Below are 16,075 nucleotides of genomic sequence, written 5' to 3'. Positions count from 1 at the left end.
TTGCAAGTTGCCATCAAATCCCTGTGAGGGATACCTCACCGGCATACTATCTGCTGAAAGGCATCATGGCCAAGTTTCCATTTGCCTTGGTCCAGATGTTTCCTGCTCAGTAAATCTGCCTGTATTTTCCAGGACGATACTTACACAATGGGCCCCAAGCCGTATCAGCAGCAGTGCTGAACTAGTATAATGCTAGAGAGACCCCTGGACAGTTGTTTTGATTAAAGATAAGTGTATTGTTTTGTTTTTAATATTTAGAGATTTTGATATTTTGTGGAAGATATTACTAAGGTTTGATAGGGAAATGATAGCGAAACTACAAGCTCAGAACCAGTATAAAATCAGAGTGTTCACTGCTGATGTCGCTTGGGGCCTCTTGTGTGGCGAGAGGTGGTAGATGGACCTGTAAAGTAGCATTTTGAAACACTCTGTCACACACACACACACACACTCACGAACATTCACTCGAACGAGGTCCCAAATCTTCCACAGTGCAAGGCTTGTTCTGATAGACTTTTCCTTTGAGCATACCTCAAAGGAATAAGCCTGGTGGTGTCAGAACCGGCAACTGTGATGGCCAAAGCCCCTTTGAAATTACCTTGTTGCTGAAAAAGGACTCAATTTCTGCTATGCTCCTTACCAATGTGTGACACGTTGCTCCATCTTGCAAACGGAGATTAAATGTCGCGATGGCTGTCTGGCGCATACCTCATCACTCCGATGTGGGGGCATCCCGACTTGTTCGAAGCTCCATATACTGAGGAGCGCATTGCACGTTGTTTTGTTATTACAGGATATTCGGGGCCTCTTTCGAGTGAATCTCCCTGTATATATATATATATATACACACACACACACATACATACATATATCTAATCTATCTATTGCACATAGCTTAAGCATAAGTATCATTAAGGCATGAAAATGTAGTATACTATCTTTGTTTTTCTTCTCTAGTCTGCCTGGTACTAACGAGCTGTGATAAGAACAAGGAACACATCTCTTCTCTGTCAGATAAGATTCAATGTTTGACCTGTCTGGGGATATTTAGTACCAGGATCCTTAACGAGCTACAGCAGAACCATAAATCTTGTCAAAGTTGTAAGTGCAAATTAGACCAACAGCAATGGCAACAAAACTTGATTAAAGCTAGAGAATGACAGTATAAGAGAATACCAATTGACAATATTTTTTAGATGATCCATATACACAAGCCAGTAGTCAGTTTATGGGGTCTCCGGCCTGTGTCCCTCGATTTTTCCACAGATATATTGACGCACAATAAAGGAGGACTTGTGAGGAATGTATCTTATCTCTATCTTCTTTGTATAGAGCTTTATCTGTTATTATTGTAACACTATTTGCTTTTCACTGATATATACAATATTGTTGTGATGTTGTGTAATATTACTTAGTTTTGCTAATTTACACTATATTTTACCATATTTAGTTAACTAAGTAATTGCTTTTTAAGATTGTGTGTGTATGTGTTCAATGACATAATATAACACCATTCAGGCTACCGCATACAATTTTCTACTTTTAACTGACTAAAAATAATAAAACAGTGAATATGGCAAGTACAAAAATTTGGACACCCTTTTTTAAAAAAGCTGTCTGATAGGGCATAACAAAAAGAAATGCAATCCGGAAGTTATTAAGGCCCAAAAGGTTGACTGAAGGTTAGGTTTTCAATTAGTCAGGTGAAGCCAATTCCACAGTGGAACAAAATACTCTGTTCCTTCTAACCTCTCCGGTTGTGATTGTTGTCCTTTCTTCTTTTAACAAAGAATCAGGAGCTTCTCTAAGCAAAAGCTATCAAAGCATTTGAAAATGAAAGTAATCCAGTCTTACAAAGCAGAGGAAAACAACTCTAAATGTTTCCAACTAGCAATTTCAACTGTTGCAAAATGGAAATTACATGGAACTGTTGAAGACAAGGCAAGATCTGGAAGACCAAGAAAAATCTTGGCTAGTACTGCCCAAAAATTGGTTAGATCTGCAAAATGGAACCCAGAGATCACTGCAAACAACCTGCTGAAAAGTTTACATAACAATAGAGTAGTAGTTCACAGGTGCACGGAACAGCATTGCTTACACAACAATGATCTACATGAGAGAATTGTCACAAAGAAACCTTTTTTATGACTCATCACAAAAGTCCTTGTCTAAAGAATGCAAAACACAACCTTAAGTTTCAATAATAACTTTTTGGAACCTCGACCTTTGGACTGATCAAATGAAAATTTAACTATTCAGCCACAGCCTCACAAGATACTGTAACTTCCATTTTTAACATCATTTCTGACAGTTGAAATTGCTAGCTGGAAGCATTCAGAGTTTTGTTTTGTTTTTTAAATAGCCTTTTCCTGCTTTATAAGAGTGAATTAGAGCATTATTCATTTTCAAATGCTCAGACAGCTACTAGAGGAACCTATGGTTGTTGAAAGTAAAGAGAATAGTCACAACCTGAGAGGTTAAAAGGGACACAGTATGGGGTAGATTTTCAAACTGCGCGAATTGGCGTACTTTTGCTGGCGCATCAGGCGCAAGCTAAAGTACGCGGGATTTTAGCGTATCCGCTAAAATCCTGGATCGGCGCGCGCAAGGCTATCGATTCTGTATAGCCGACGTGCGCCGAGCCGCGCAGCCTACCCCCGTTCCCTCCGAGGCTGCTCCGAAATCGGAGCGGCCTCAGAGGGAACTTTCTTTTGCCCTCCCCTCACCTTCCCCTCCCTTCCTCTACCTAACCCACCCGCCCGGCCCTGTCTAAACCCCCCCCTTACCTTTGTCGGGGGGAGACGTAAATCCCCGCGCGCCGGGACGCAACCTGGGGCGGGTACGGACCGCCCCGGGCCGTAACCACGCCCCCGGACCCGCCCCCAAAACGCCGCGCCGCCCGGGCCCGCCCCCGACACGCCCCCTCGCCAAACCCCGGGACTTACGCGAGTCCCGGGGTCTGCGCGCGCCGGTAGGCCTATTGAACATAGGCGCACCGGCTAGCAGGGCTCTGAAAATCCACCCCTATTTGTTCAACTAATTGAAGGCTTAACAATTCGATCAACTTTTGAGGCCTTTTGAACAACTTTTTTTTTTAAAGTAGCAATGAATCTAATGTCTAACCTTTTGCACATAGCCTATTTACTTTATTTTCACTTGATAATTTCCTTAAATTTAGTGATGGGTAGGTCAATCCCAATGAATGATTATACATCTCTGCCAGATGGAGATGAAGCAAAATCTGACATCACAGCTATATAGTCCCGTCCCGACATCAGCCCACCAGTATTCTATGAAAAAGCCAAACTGTGGACAAACCTGATTAAATTTGAACATTATTAGCAACAGGCAACATTCGTGTTTCTCAACCAAGCGGAACAGTGAGCTCAGCCAAAAGAAGGAACATATCTAGCAAATTAAGAGCTAGAGAAGCCACTTACCAGTTATCAACAAAGAGCAGGAATCATACTCTGCATCTCTTGCCCTAAGAAAGCTAACCATAAACTCCAAATCCAGCAGCTGAAGGCAGGTCTGGGATTGACCTACCCATCACTAATGAAAGGAAATTATCAGGTAAGTAGTAATTTCTCCTCTTAGTGTTCATGAGATCAATCCCAATGAGTGGGATGTAAAAAAACTAATACTGAAAAGGGCAGGAGGCTGCCAATGGCCCAGTCAAAACTGCCTGTACAAAAGCGGCTTCCTCCCTAGCCCTAATATCCAAGCAATAATGCTTGGATGAGGTGTGCAAAGATAACAATATTTCCGCTCAGCAAATTTCAGCAGGCGACAACATACGAAGCTCTGCCCATGATACAGCCTGAGCCCTAGTGGAATGTGGTCTAATCTACTTCAGTAAGGCAAATTCAGTCGCCAAACAGGATGCTATAATGACTGCCTTAATCCAGCAGGCAATTGTTGCCCACATTGATGGTGCTCCCTGTTTATGGCCACCATGGAGAACAACAGATGATCAGTCTTCCGAACACTCTTAGTCACCTCCAAGTAGCACAGTAAATGACGCTTGACGTCCAAGGAACGCTAAAGGCAGTACTCAGCTTCATCTTTGTTCCTGTCCACAGCAGGCAGAAAAATGGACCGATTCAAATGGAAGACCAAAACCATATTGTGCAAAAAGAAAGGCACAGTCTGAAGCTGAACCGCACCTGGAGTCATACGTAGAAAAGGCTCACGGCAGAAAAGAACTTGCAGCTCAGGGACTTGACAAAGCAGATTGCTACCAGAATGACCGTCTTCAAAGTAGCCCAAACGAAAGAGTATGCAGCGGTCAAAAAGTCAGACCTGCCAAGAACCCGAGGACCAAGTTAAGATCCTACACAAAGGCACCAGAAGCTGCAACAGGGGGGCGAAGATGTTTAGCTTCCCACAAGAAATGGCACATGTCTGGATGGGAAAACAAAGGCTCTCCATTGACTCTTCCCCTGTAACAAGCCAGTGCCGCAACTTGAACCTTCAAGGTATTAAGGGCCAAATCGTTAATCAAGCTGTCCTCTAAACATTCCAAAATCAAAGGAATATCCATCTTGAGTGGTTGAGTACCTTGCTCAGAACACCAGGCCTCAAAGACTCTCCAAACTCGAATGTAAGATAGAGAAGTAGAAAATTTCTGGGCCTGAAGAAGAGTGGAAATTACAGAATGTGAATAACCATTCTTCAACAGTTTAGCCCTTTCAATGGCAAAACCATAAGACAGAACCGACCTAGATCCTCGTAGCAGATCTGTCCGAGATGGTGGCCAGAGGGGCTGCCCATCAGAAGTCTCTGGAGATCAGCGTACCACGGTCTTCGAGCCCAATCCGAAACCACTAAAAGGACAGTGTTGGTTTCACTTGCAATCTTCTGTACCAGCTTGCCTAACAAAGGCCAAGGCGGAAACACATATAACAGGGCACCATGTGGCCTCTCCTGAATGAGAGCGTCTATGCCCATTGATTTTGGGTATTGCTTGTGCATGAAGAAGCCTTCACACCCAGGGAACCACTTCTAATGTGGCAGTCATCAACCCCAGGACCCGAAGATAAGACCACATGGTCAGACGAACAAAGATTTTATTTATTTATTTTATTTAACAGTTTTTTATACCGACCTTCATAGTAAATTACCATATCGGATCGGTTTACAATTTAACAAAGGGAAAAAACAAGAGTAACAAATTCACGTAAACGAAAGATAACAATAAGTAGGAATAAGTCAAAGTTACAATCAACAGGGGGAGAGAACTTGGAAGCTTGCAACAAGCTGGAAAGAAGATAGGCCGGTAAAAGAAATTTTACCGTAGAGTGTACAAATTAAAAACTTAAGGATGGTGCTTTAACCTTAAGATACGCAAGGATCGGACTTGCAGCATCAACGAGTGGATCCGAGACTCCAGTAGAAACAATCTGCCCTGCCTTGTATCGAATCTAACCCAGAGATATTCCAGGGTCTGAGACTGCTGCAAATTGCTCTTGGCCAGATTCACTACCCAGTCTAGATCCTGTAGCAAGAAAACTACCCTGCGGGAAACGCAAAGACTCTCTTCCAATGTCTTGGCTCGAATCAACCAGTTGTCCAGATAGGGATGAACTAGAATGCCCTCTTTGCGAAGGGCCACCACTACTACTAGCATGACTTTGGAAAAGGTCCTGGGCACTGTGGCTAGTACAAAAGGCAAGATCTGAAACTGGTAATGATGATCCAGGATGGTAAATTGGAGGAACCATCAATGTTCCGGAAGGATGGGAAAATGCAGATACGCCTCCTTCAGATCCAGAGACGTGAGGTACTCCCCTGCTTGAACTGTCATTATGACAGAGCGCACTGTTTCCATCCTGAAATGTGTGATCCGTAAATGTCGGTTGACTCCTTTGAGATCCAGTATGGGCCAAAACAACTCTTCCTTCTTGGGCACGACAAAATTAATGGATTATCGGCCCATATTTCACTGCGATTCGGGAATGGGAATCACTGCATTTAGAATCAACAGACGTAATGTCGCTTCCACTTCTACCCTCTTCTGAGAGAAGTTGCATGGAGAGACCGTGAAGGCATCCAGAGGAATGCAAAGAAATTCTAGAGCATAGCCATTCCAAACCACTTTGAGAACCCACTGATCCGAAGAAATCTGGGTCCACCTGTGATAAAACTAGGATAGACAACCACCTATCTCCAGCACCACAAGGTGAGCCTGCAAACCTACATTGGGAAGACCGAGGGGCTCCGCCTCCGGAATCTGTATCCTTTCAAGGATCTCGAAGGCAAAAGGACTGAGGATCTGCAGAAGGTACAGGATCTCTGAGATGAACCTCCCCCTTAAAAAGCCGAACGTCTCAAGAGCGGCTACTTGCCAGGGAAAATGACTTATCCTCTGGCAAATGCAGGATCTGGTTCTTTCCCCATTTACTTGCCATTTTTTCCAATTCACTGCCAAACAAAAGCGAGCCTTTGAAAGGCAGTTTAGTCAGATTAGACTTTGAAATAGTACCTGCAGACAAGTTGCACAGTCACAGCTGTCGCCTGGCCACAATAACTGCAACAGCTCCTCTGGCGGCTGTGAGTACCAAGTTACAGCCTGCATCAGTCAAGAAGGTGGCCCCAGGTTCCTCCAATTGTCCTAAATCGGACACAACACCTTTCTTCTTTCTTTTTTACTCACAGACAGTCCCCCAAAGGGAAATACATGTCCATCATTTGCTGGAGACGGAGAATATTGGTGGGCTGATGTTGGGTCGGGACTATATAGCCATGATGTCAGCTTTTGCTCCATCTCCATCTGCTGGCAGAGATGCATAACCCACTTATTGGGATTGACCTACCTGAACATTAAAGAAAATAGTAACTTTGCATTAAAAATTGCCTTGGTATTTGTTTGTACCTATAATTTGCTCCTTTCTTTCTCCAAAGAGCTTCTGCCTTTTTGCTTAGATAGGAAAAATTAATAGAACCTCTCGTCCCAATAATATTGGAAGTAAACAAAAACAAACAAATGAATAGAATTTCTATAGTTTCTGCACAAACCTTTTCTGGGAGCTGAGATTCTACTTCTTTCTTCAGTCTTCTTAATAAAAAGGGTCGTAGAACTTTGTGGAGGCGCCGAATAATCAGGATAGTCTCTTCCTCATTTAAGTCCACCTGCAGAAGTAGGCAGACATGATTATTCTGCAGAAATATACAATTTATTGCAGAATGCTAGATTGAAAAGTAATCTGCATTTTTTATGACTATGAAACAGCCATGTAAATCAAATATAGCACCTATTGAAAAGTCAATTAAAAAATTTAAATGATTAAATAAATGTATCTACAGCTTGGAAGTTAAAACGGAGTTGTCTAAGCCAACCATGAGGTAACTTTCAAAAAGATTTAAGCGCATAAATGGGCTTTTGAAAATTGCTACGATATATACTATTTTACTTATGGAACTCCTTTGAAAATTACCTCCTAAAATTCTTAAACCACCTCTGCTTCTCACTGCATAACCATGAAATGAACTGATCTGTGCTCAAAATCCAGACTGTCAAGTCTTTGTGGCAGGGGCCGTACCATCATGTAATATGTTCTGAGCATAGCTAGTATTGCCTCGTAAATAAAATTGTATGCTTAGCCCTTCAGTTTCACTCCAAGAAGCAAAACTCCCATGCTACTTTTAGAATGAGCTTTCTTGTGGAATATTTTCCCTTCCAGAAGGAAATTCAGATCTTGGCAAAAAAATGTGTTATCTTGAATTTGTGCAGGCAAATTGATCTGCAGGCATTTTTTGCTTTCTTTGCCCAACTTGGCCCTAAGAGTTGTCTGGTAACCAAACTGCAAGAACACAATAAGCATGGACAAACACACATAAAAATCTGTGATTTTTAATATAATCTTTTAAACCAGAAAAAATGCACACACACACACACACAACTATTGCACTAATTAACTATTACAACTTATCCAGAATGTGGAAGCACACCTATTGGATGCAAAATGATCTCTCTCCTGTATTAAAGAGCCTTCATTGGGTCCCTTGTCAGCCACTGCCTCATTTTTAAAACTATGATTTTCAAGCTCCTGAATGGCAGTAGACTAGCTTTTTTAAGAAACAAATTACCACATTATGCTACTTTTCAAGCTCTTTATTTATTTATTTATTTAAGTTTTTTTATATACCAACATTCAAGACAGTAGTCCCATCATGCTGGTTCACAAGAAACAGGTGTGCAAAAAACTTTACAATTTGAACAATGGTGCAGAAAAGCAGTTACATGTAACAGGGAATCAATAACTAGGAGTAAGAAGGAAAATGAAGATCAGATAATTATATATATATATATATATAATAACATTATAAGAGGTGGCTATTAATGCTATTACTAGCGAAGAATGTTGATTGGAGGAGGTTAAGTAATGTTGGAGTTAGGAAAGGCCTTACATTACTTTGTAATGTAAGCCTTATTAATTATAACTTCCCTCGCCAAAGATAAATTGCCCGACACTAGTTCCCAATCTGGAGTCTGTGAGACTATCACAGGAGATCCGCCAGAAAGGAGGTAAGAAAGTACAAATGCTGAGAACAAGAGCAGGCTGACCTTACCTGTGATGAGTTCAGCTCTAAGGCTCCTGCTGCCTAATCCTTACTGCCCTTGGCGGACATTTGGGGGGTAACCTGGATACAGCGGCAATTACTACCCTTTACAGACACATGGGGTAACCTGCACAGAGTGGCAGTTGCTGACATGGGAAGCTTGCAGGGCAGACGGGACAGATTGTTTGGTCTTCTTCTGCCAATAATACTATGTTATTTAAACCCATTGCCTAATCCCATTTTGAGAGGAAGATTGTAGCCTCAAGAAGCCCAAATCAGCATGGAGAGGAGGTGGAGAAGAGTGAGTGATGGGCCTACAAGGAATCTGAAGCTATGCAGAAAGGAGGAGAGGAAGCGCACTGCCATCAGCACCTTCAACCAGAGGCAGCAGCAAGCAGGGTGATGACCCCTGGCAGATATGCTCTGGCTATCCTGTTGGACTGTCAGTGAAGGAAAAAAGCTGCACTGTGGGAGTTGAGGGAACAGTATGCCCATGGCGGGAGTTGGAGGAAAGCAGGGTGGGAGGGAAGGGGCCACAGTGGAATCAGCCCACAGAAGAGAGTGGAGAAGGGTCATAGGGAGGCGAGGGCAAGAGGAAGAGGATAGAAGTGAAAGCACTTGGAAAGAAGAGGAGGGCACGGATTGATATAAACTGTTTGGCATCTTATGAGGTGCCTTAAACCTGCTGCTGTCACTAATGTTTTACTGAGATATTTGTATCTATGAGTGTCTTGAAAATGATACTACAACTTATTGTGGTGCTGAGATGTTTGTATTCTTAATAAGTACTGCGTTCATTTTACTGAGATTTGTTATATTTTTAAGTCTTGTTGATTTATTTCCTTACTGAAGGTTCCATCAGAGTGTATGCTACTTTTCAAATATGTTGTATCTTGCCTTGGGTGAATTTTTTATTTAAGAAGGCAGGGAATACATCCAAATAAATAAATAAATAAATATGAGAACATTTTGAATGGGGCCATGGGGAGAGGGAAGGAGAGAAGGTGGGAAAGGACCAGGGGAGGAATCACAAGAGGAAGTGGACAGAAGACAAAAGCACTCAGGAAGGAGTCATGAGAGAGGGAAGCCACTTGATAAGGAACCCTGGGGGCAGTGGGTCAGTGCAGCACTCGGAAAGGAGCCATGGAGAAAAGGCAGGGGGGAATAAGGAAGGAGCACAGGAGTGGAAGCACTCAAGAAGAGGCTTTGAGGGGGAGGACCAGGGAAGGGGCCATAGGAGGGAGAGGACAGAAGGGAAGGCTTTTTTGTTTTAACAAGCTTTTGCTGATATGTGACAAAGTTTTCAGGAGAAGATATGCTCTTTGACCTTGAGGCAATTGTGTTGTATTATGTCAATGCTGATTTATTTATGTACCTTTTATGGATGCTTTTATGTTAGCTGAATTGGAGCCATAGATGGGGGCAACCGAGGCAGGAGGGAAAGCACTCAGGAAGAGCTCATATAAGGAAAGCAGGAGGGACAGAATCAGAGAAGAGGCTACAGAGAGGAAAGAGCAGGAGGGAGAGCAGCAGAAAGAGTAAGTGGAGGGAAGCAGGGCAGGAAGGAAGACGAATCAGGAAGGGGCCATGCAGGGAACAGCATTCAGTAAGGGACCTTAAAGGAAAGGCAGGAGGGAGAACACAATATATATCAGATACCATTCCTTATTTAATGATTCTGGAGTGCATATTTTTTATTTCATTAATCCGTTTTCTGCATGACATTTAACTGCATGTAAAAATTAAAGTTATTCATGTGGTAGTCTGAAAAACATTTGGAGGCCGAAAAGAAGGTCCATGCTCCCCAAAACATTGGAAATCTCTAGCTAAGATTAGGGGCAGGGCAGTCTTTTGTTTAGCTCAAAGATACCAGCATAACATGCCCTTTTTGAAGGACAGGTCTTTGGCAACTATGGGGCCAATGTAATAGGACCCATGTTGAAATCGGTGCTATTTTTCTGTGTGTTTTTATTAGCATGCACGACAAAAGCAGGCATCTCCACGGGACATAAGAGGACAGTATGCAAATGAGATATGTGCAAAAAACCTGCAGAATACCTAATAAACACATAAAGAACCGATGAAGAAAGCTGCGGGAAAAACAGGCACTAAAAAGGAGCTACTGGAAAAACGTTGCAGAGTCATTTCCATTGATTTCAAATTACTACTATTCGAAAACAAATTGTTTCAGCTCCTACCACTTTGGCCCTTTTACTCCATTGCTGGCATTAGTGTGGTTGCGATTCTGTGCAGCCTTTTCCTTGCCGGGCATTCGGGGCCACTCAGCATGGATCAGCCCCACCGGGAGAGAGCAGGAGCTGTGATGGATGGACTGGCGATCTCCGGGGTCTATAGACGAGCACCAACACCCGCAGACACAGCATCACCGGGACTGGGACCAAAAGTCACCGAAGTGGTAGGAGCAATCACAATCAACAAGCCCCAGGTGCCTCCAAACAGGCACTTTCACTTAACTCCTGCCCTGACCCAGGTGCTAAAAATCCTCCTTAAAAAACCTACACTAACCGTTCTCCCTGCTAGTGCGGCTCCCTCCATAGCCCGTGAATGGATAATTGCCTCCTTTAGATGCCATTTGCATGCACTCGCGCAAAACCTGTTTTTTTGAGCAGGTTTGTGCTTCATTTTTTGCATGCAGAATGCTTTATTACATGCACGTGTAAGATCAGCATGGGAAAACCCATGCAATTACATGCGCAAATACCTGCAGCAAGATGTGCGCAGCCTATTACATTGGCTCCCTATATGTTATTCCGAAATATCATCAAGATCTAGCTCTTTGAACAGGTCTTTTTATATATTTTTAATCACGTTTCTCAATTCAAAGTATCTGATATGTGCCCATTTATCAATAATCTTACTTAGGGTAAAGCAGAAGGTAGTCAAATCCAATGTATGTTGTCTCCCTTAATTTCAATTTTGTCCAAACTCAAAACATGCAACCCCAAATGACTTTGCATCATATAGATTTGATACTAATCCATAATTATCTCCCACTTGTTTATTACAGAGAACAGCAAGCATCCTGCATTGATTTTTAACACCATGTCTTCCCTTCAGAATCCTTTTTGATCAGGCAGCACCAGCTCTGGCACCAGCGCAATTGATCTTGCTAGAATAGCCGTCTGCATCTTAATGTCTAGATTCAACTCAATGTTGCCCAAAATTAATTGGCCATAAGATTTTTCCCATTTTGGAATTGTAATAATACTTTATTCATTTCCTGGGAGAAAAAGACAGACATGTTGTAGCCTTTTAATTATACATTCATATATACACCTACCCACCCAGACATATATATATATATATATATATATATATATACACACACACACATACATACATACATATATATATTTCTTAATGGTGCAAGTAATTCAAATTTCAAAATTTTATAAAACTTTAGGTCAAGGCCATCCAGCCCTGAGGCATTGCCCAGTTTAAAACTTTTTATTATTCTATACATGTCAGTGTCCAATACTGGTGTATTCAACTGTTCCAACTGTTTTTGGTTTATCACTAGAAACATCAAACCTTTAAAAAAAAAATAGAAACAGAAATCTGACAGCAGAAAAAAACCATATGGCCCATCTAGTCTGCCCATCCATCTAATTTTTCTATCCCTTACAATTCCAATCACTCCCTCAGAGATCCCCTGCATCTATCCCATGCTTTCCTGATTCAGATATTGTTTCTGCCTCCACCACCTCCACTGGGAGGCTGTTCTATGCATCCACTCCCCTCTCTATAAAGAAATATTTCCTAAGATTATTCTTTCATCCCATGACCTCTTATTGTAAAGTCTCCTTTCCATTGAAAGAAGCTCACCCTTCCTGTGCATGGAAACCTTTGAAATATTTAAATATCTGTATCATATCTCCCCTATCTTGTATTTACTCTCGGGTGTACATGTTTAGATCTTTGAGTCTATTCCCATATGCTGTAGAGCAAAGACCACTGATTTTCAGTAGCTATCCTCTGGACCAAGTCCAACCGGTTTTTATCCTTTTGAAGGTGCGGTCTTCCAGAACTGTATACACTATTCCAAATGAGGTCTCAGCAGGGACCTACTGATTACATGGGCAATATCACCTCCCTTCTTATCCTGACCATTTCTCTCCCTATGCTGCCAAGCATCTTTCCAGCTTCTGCCACTGCTTTATCCACCTGTTTATCCATTTTAAGATTATCAAATTCAGTCACCCCCAGATCCCACTCCTCTTTTGTGCTTAGATTAATTTCACCTTCAATACTGTACTTCTCTCTTGGGGTTTTGCAGCCCAAATGCATTACTCTGCATTTTTAGATTAAATCTTAGCTGCTAGTCTCTAGACCATTCTAAATTCCCCTGCCTTTTTATTATACAATTCACTATAATATTCTGTGAAGATTTTTATCGTATCTGCTGTAAGATGTTGCAATTTATCTGTTTTATCTTATATCTATGTTTTACCTGCTTTATCAGAATTTTATTTACTTTGTTTCCATGTCTAAACATTGTTTGCCTGTAGAAATGCATACACTGTGAGCTTTCTAATGCAATAAATGGTGATAGTGCATATGCTAAAACTTTATTGCTCTGTAGTCATCTGAGCTATATGTTTCACTCACTAGGACTATTTAATTTCAACATTTTTATTTCCATTTTTTTCTGCATAGACACAAAAGCTATTATATTCCCTCTAATTACAGTTTAACCTGATTCTGAAAGCAAGGTTGAGATCACATCTGATGCCTAATTTTAAAAAACCATGGAGTGGTATATAAATAGTCTCAATCAATAATAAATAAGGATACCAGATTAAATAAATAATATGAATACAAATTAAATACATTTTTGTTAAAAAAAATAATTAAAAGGGGTAAAGTTTTAATAAAACAAAAAGCACACTAACAACTTTTCAGTACATTTAATGATTCATGAGCTAAACACAAAAATATACACAGAGTATTTAAACACCCAACATGGCCATGTTTCAACATACAAGTCTGTATCAGGGGTGACATTATCAAAAATTATCTCTTGTGCCTATGATTATACAAGGAGAAATTACTACTTACCTGATAATTTCCTTTTCCTTAGTACAGACATGTGAATCCAAAACCAGTGGGTTATGCACCTCTACCAGCAGATGGAGACTGAGTAAAGCTGATATCACAGTATATATATACACCCCTGCAGTGACATCAGCCCACAAGTATTCTCTACAGCCAACTGTGGACAAACTAGCAAAACATGATTATGAACAGATAACCATTCCAGCACTCAGCCAACAGGAAAACAGTGAGCTCAGACAGAGAGTGTAATAATACTGTTCTAGGGACTGGATTGACACTTACCAGTACTCCCTGGAACCCACAGCCATGCAGAAGGACCATAGCACAACCATTCGGTAGCCAAGAGTAGGAAGTTGGAGTCACCTGTCTGTACTAAGGAAAGCAAATTTTCAGGTAAGTAGTAATTTCTCCTTTCTTAGAGTACAGACAGGTGAATCTAAAACAAATGAGATGTATCAAAGCTACTCTTGAACAGGGCAGGAGGCTGCTCACTGTCCAGTCAAAACTGCATGTGGGAAGGCTGCATCCTCCTGGGCCTGCACATCCAGGCAATAATGTATGGAAAAGGTGTGTAACGAGGACCACGTCGCAGCTCGGCAAATGTCGGCAGGAGACACAAATCTAACTTATGCCCATGATGCTGATTGAGCCCAAGTGAAATGAGCCCTAACCTGACTAGGCAACAGCTGCTCAGCATCCACATACACGGCCATGACTACCTCCTTAATCCAGCGGGCTATTGTAGACCATGACATCAGCTCACCCTGTTTACAACCACCATTTAGAACAGCCAGCCGGTCCATCTTTCTGAGAGGTTCAGAAACTTCTAAGTACCTCAAGATATGCCTTTTGACATCCAAGGGCCATAACAGGCGATATTCCTCCACATCTCTTGCCCTGTCCAGAGACAGCAGGGAAATAGTCTGATTCAAGTGAAAATCAAAGACTACTTTTGGCAAAAAAGGAAGGAACAATATCGCCCCAGGAGGTCATGCGTAGAAACGGCTCCCAGCAAGACGAGGCTTGTAGTTTGGATACTCAATGCGCAGAACAAATTGCCACAAGAAACATAGTTTTTAAGGTCAGTAATCTCAAGGAACGATTACTCATTGGTCAAAAGGAGGAACCCGCTAAAAAATCCAAAACTAGATTAAGACGCTTACAAGGGCACCGTAATGGCAAGGGAGGGCAAACATGCTTCACCCCTTTTAAGAAATGGGCCACATCTGGATGAGCCGACAAGGGTCCACCATTCAGCTGATCTCGGAAACAAGCGAGAGCCGCCACCTGTATCTTTAAGGAATTAAGGGCTAACCCTTTACTCAATCCATCCTGCAAAAATTCCAAAATGAGCAGAATCTTAACCAAACAAGGAAGTGCCACTCAATATTCACACAGCCTCAAATACACGCCAAACCCACACATAGGCTAAGGAAGTAGAGAACTTTCTCGTATCAAGGTGGCATCATCGCAGCAGAATATCCACGCTTCAGCAAGTGAGCCCTCTCTAGGGCCATGCCGAAAGACAAAATCGATTCAGATCTTCGTGAAGAACACTGTGCCGGAAACCAGAGGGGAGAGTCCACCAGAAGCCTTCACAGATCTGCATACCAATATTTCCTGGGCCAATCTGATGCCACTAGAAGCACCATCCCCCCCCCCTCTGACTCTTGACCCTCCAAATCATACTGCCCAACATGGGCCACAGAGGAAAAGCATACAGCAGCTTGCCCTCCAGCCACTCCTGCACAATGGCATGGAAGCCCAAGGACTTTGGCTCCCTCCTGCGGCTGAAGAATCGAGGAACCTTCGCATTCTGAGAAGTTGCCAGCAGGTCCAGAAACAGAATGCCCTCAGTGATCCACTATTAGCTAGAACGCCTCGTTTGACAATTCCCATTCTCCTGGATCCAGACTCTGCCTGCTGAGAAAGTCTGTTTTTCATTGTCTTTTCCTGAAATATGTGAGTCCAAGATTCCCTGAAGATGTACTTCTGCCCATTCCATAAGTTGGGCTATTTCCTGTAACATTTGCTGTCTCTTGGTTCCTCCTTATTGATTGATGTAAGCCACCATCGTTGCATTGTCCGACATTATCCAGACCGCTCGACCCCGCAATCTGTTGCCGAACCATAAGTATGCTAACTGGACTGCAAGTGCTTCCAGCCAATTGCTGTTCCAGAGAGACTCTTCTCCATTCCAGCACCCTTGCGCTGTCAGCTCCTGACAGTGATGTCCCTAGTCCTGGAGACTCGCATCTGCTGAGAGTACTAGCCAGTCTGGTGGTCTTAGGGAAAACCCCTTTCTGAGATGATCTGCTCTTAACCACTACTGTAGCTGAGAGCAAACCTCTACTGGCAGGTGGAGCCGAAACGAATAGCCTTGAGACTGTTGGCTCCAACGAGACAGCAGAGTGTGCTGAAGAGGACGCATATGCGT

General features: G+C 42.4%; 1 protein-coding gene across 4 annotated transcripts in view; it reads right to left on the bottom strand.

The window, feature by feature from the left end:
* The window catches only part of SMARCA2 (SWI/SNF related, matrix associated, actin dependent regulator of chromatin, subfamily a, member 2), a 604,786-nt gene that overhangs the window by 252,421 nt on the left and 336,290 nt on the right, over positions 1-16,075 (bottom strand). For all 4 annotated transcript variants that reach the window (XM_029613254.1, XM_029613271.1, XM_029613280.1 and 1 more), the window contains exon 20: positions 7,018-7,131. In XM_029613254.1, coding sequence (XP_029469114.1) covers positions 7,018-7,131 — 114 coding nt within the window. The remainder of the gene's footprint in view (positions 1-7,017; positions 7,132-16,075) is intronic.

Source organism: Rhinatrema bivittatum, chromosome 1, assembly GCF_901001135.1.
Source record: "Rhinatrema bivittatum chromosome 1, aRhiBiv1.1, whole genome shotgun sequence".
Lineage (NCBI taxonomy): Eukaryota > Metazoa > Chordata > Amphibia > Gymnophiona > Rhinatrematidae > Rhinatrema > Rhinatrema bivittatum.
The sequence above is the reverse complement of the archived record's forward strand: the minus strand, read 5'-3'. Positions and strand labels throughout refer to the sequence as shown.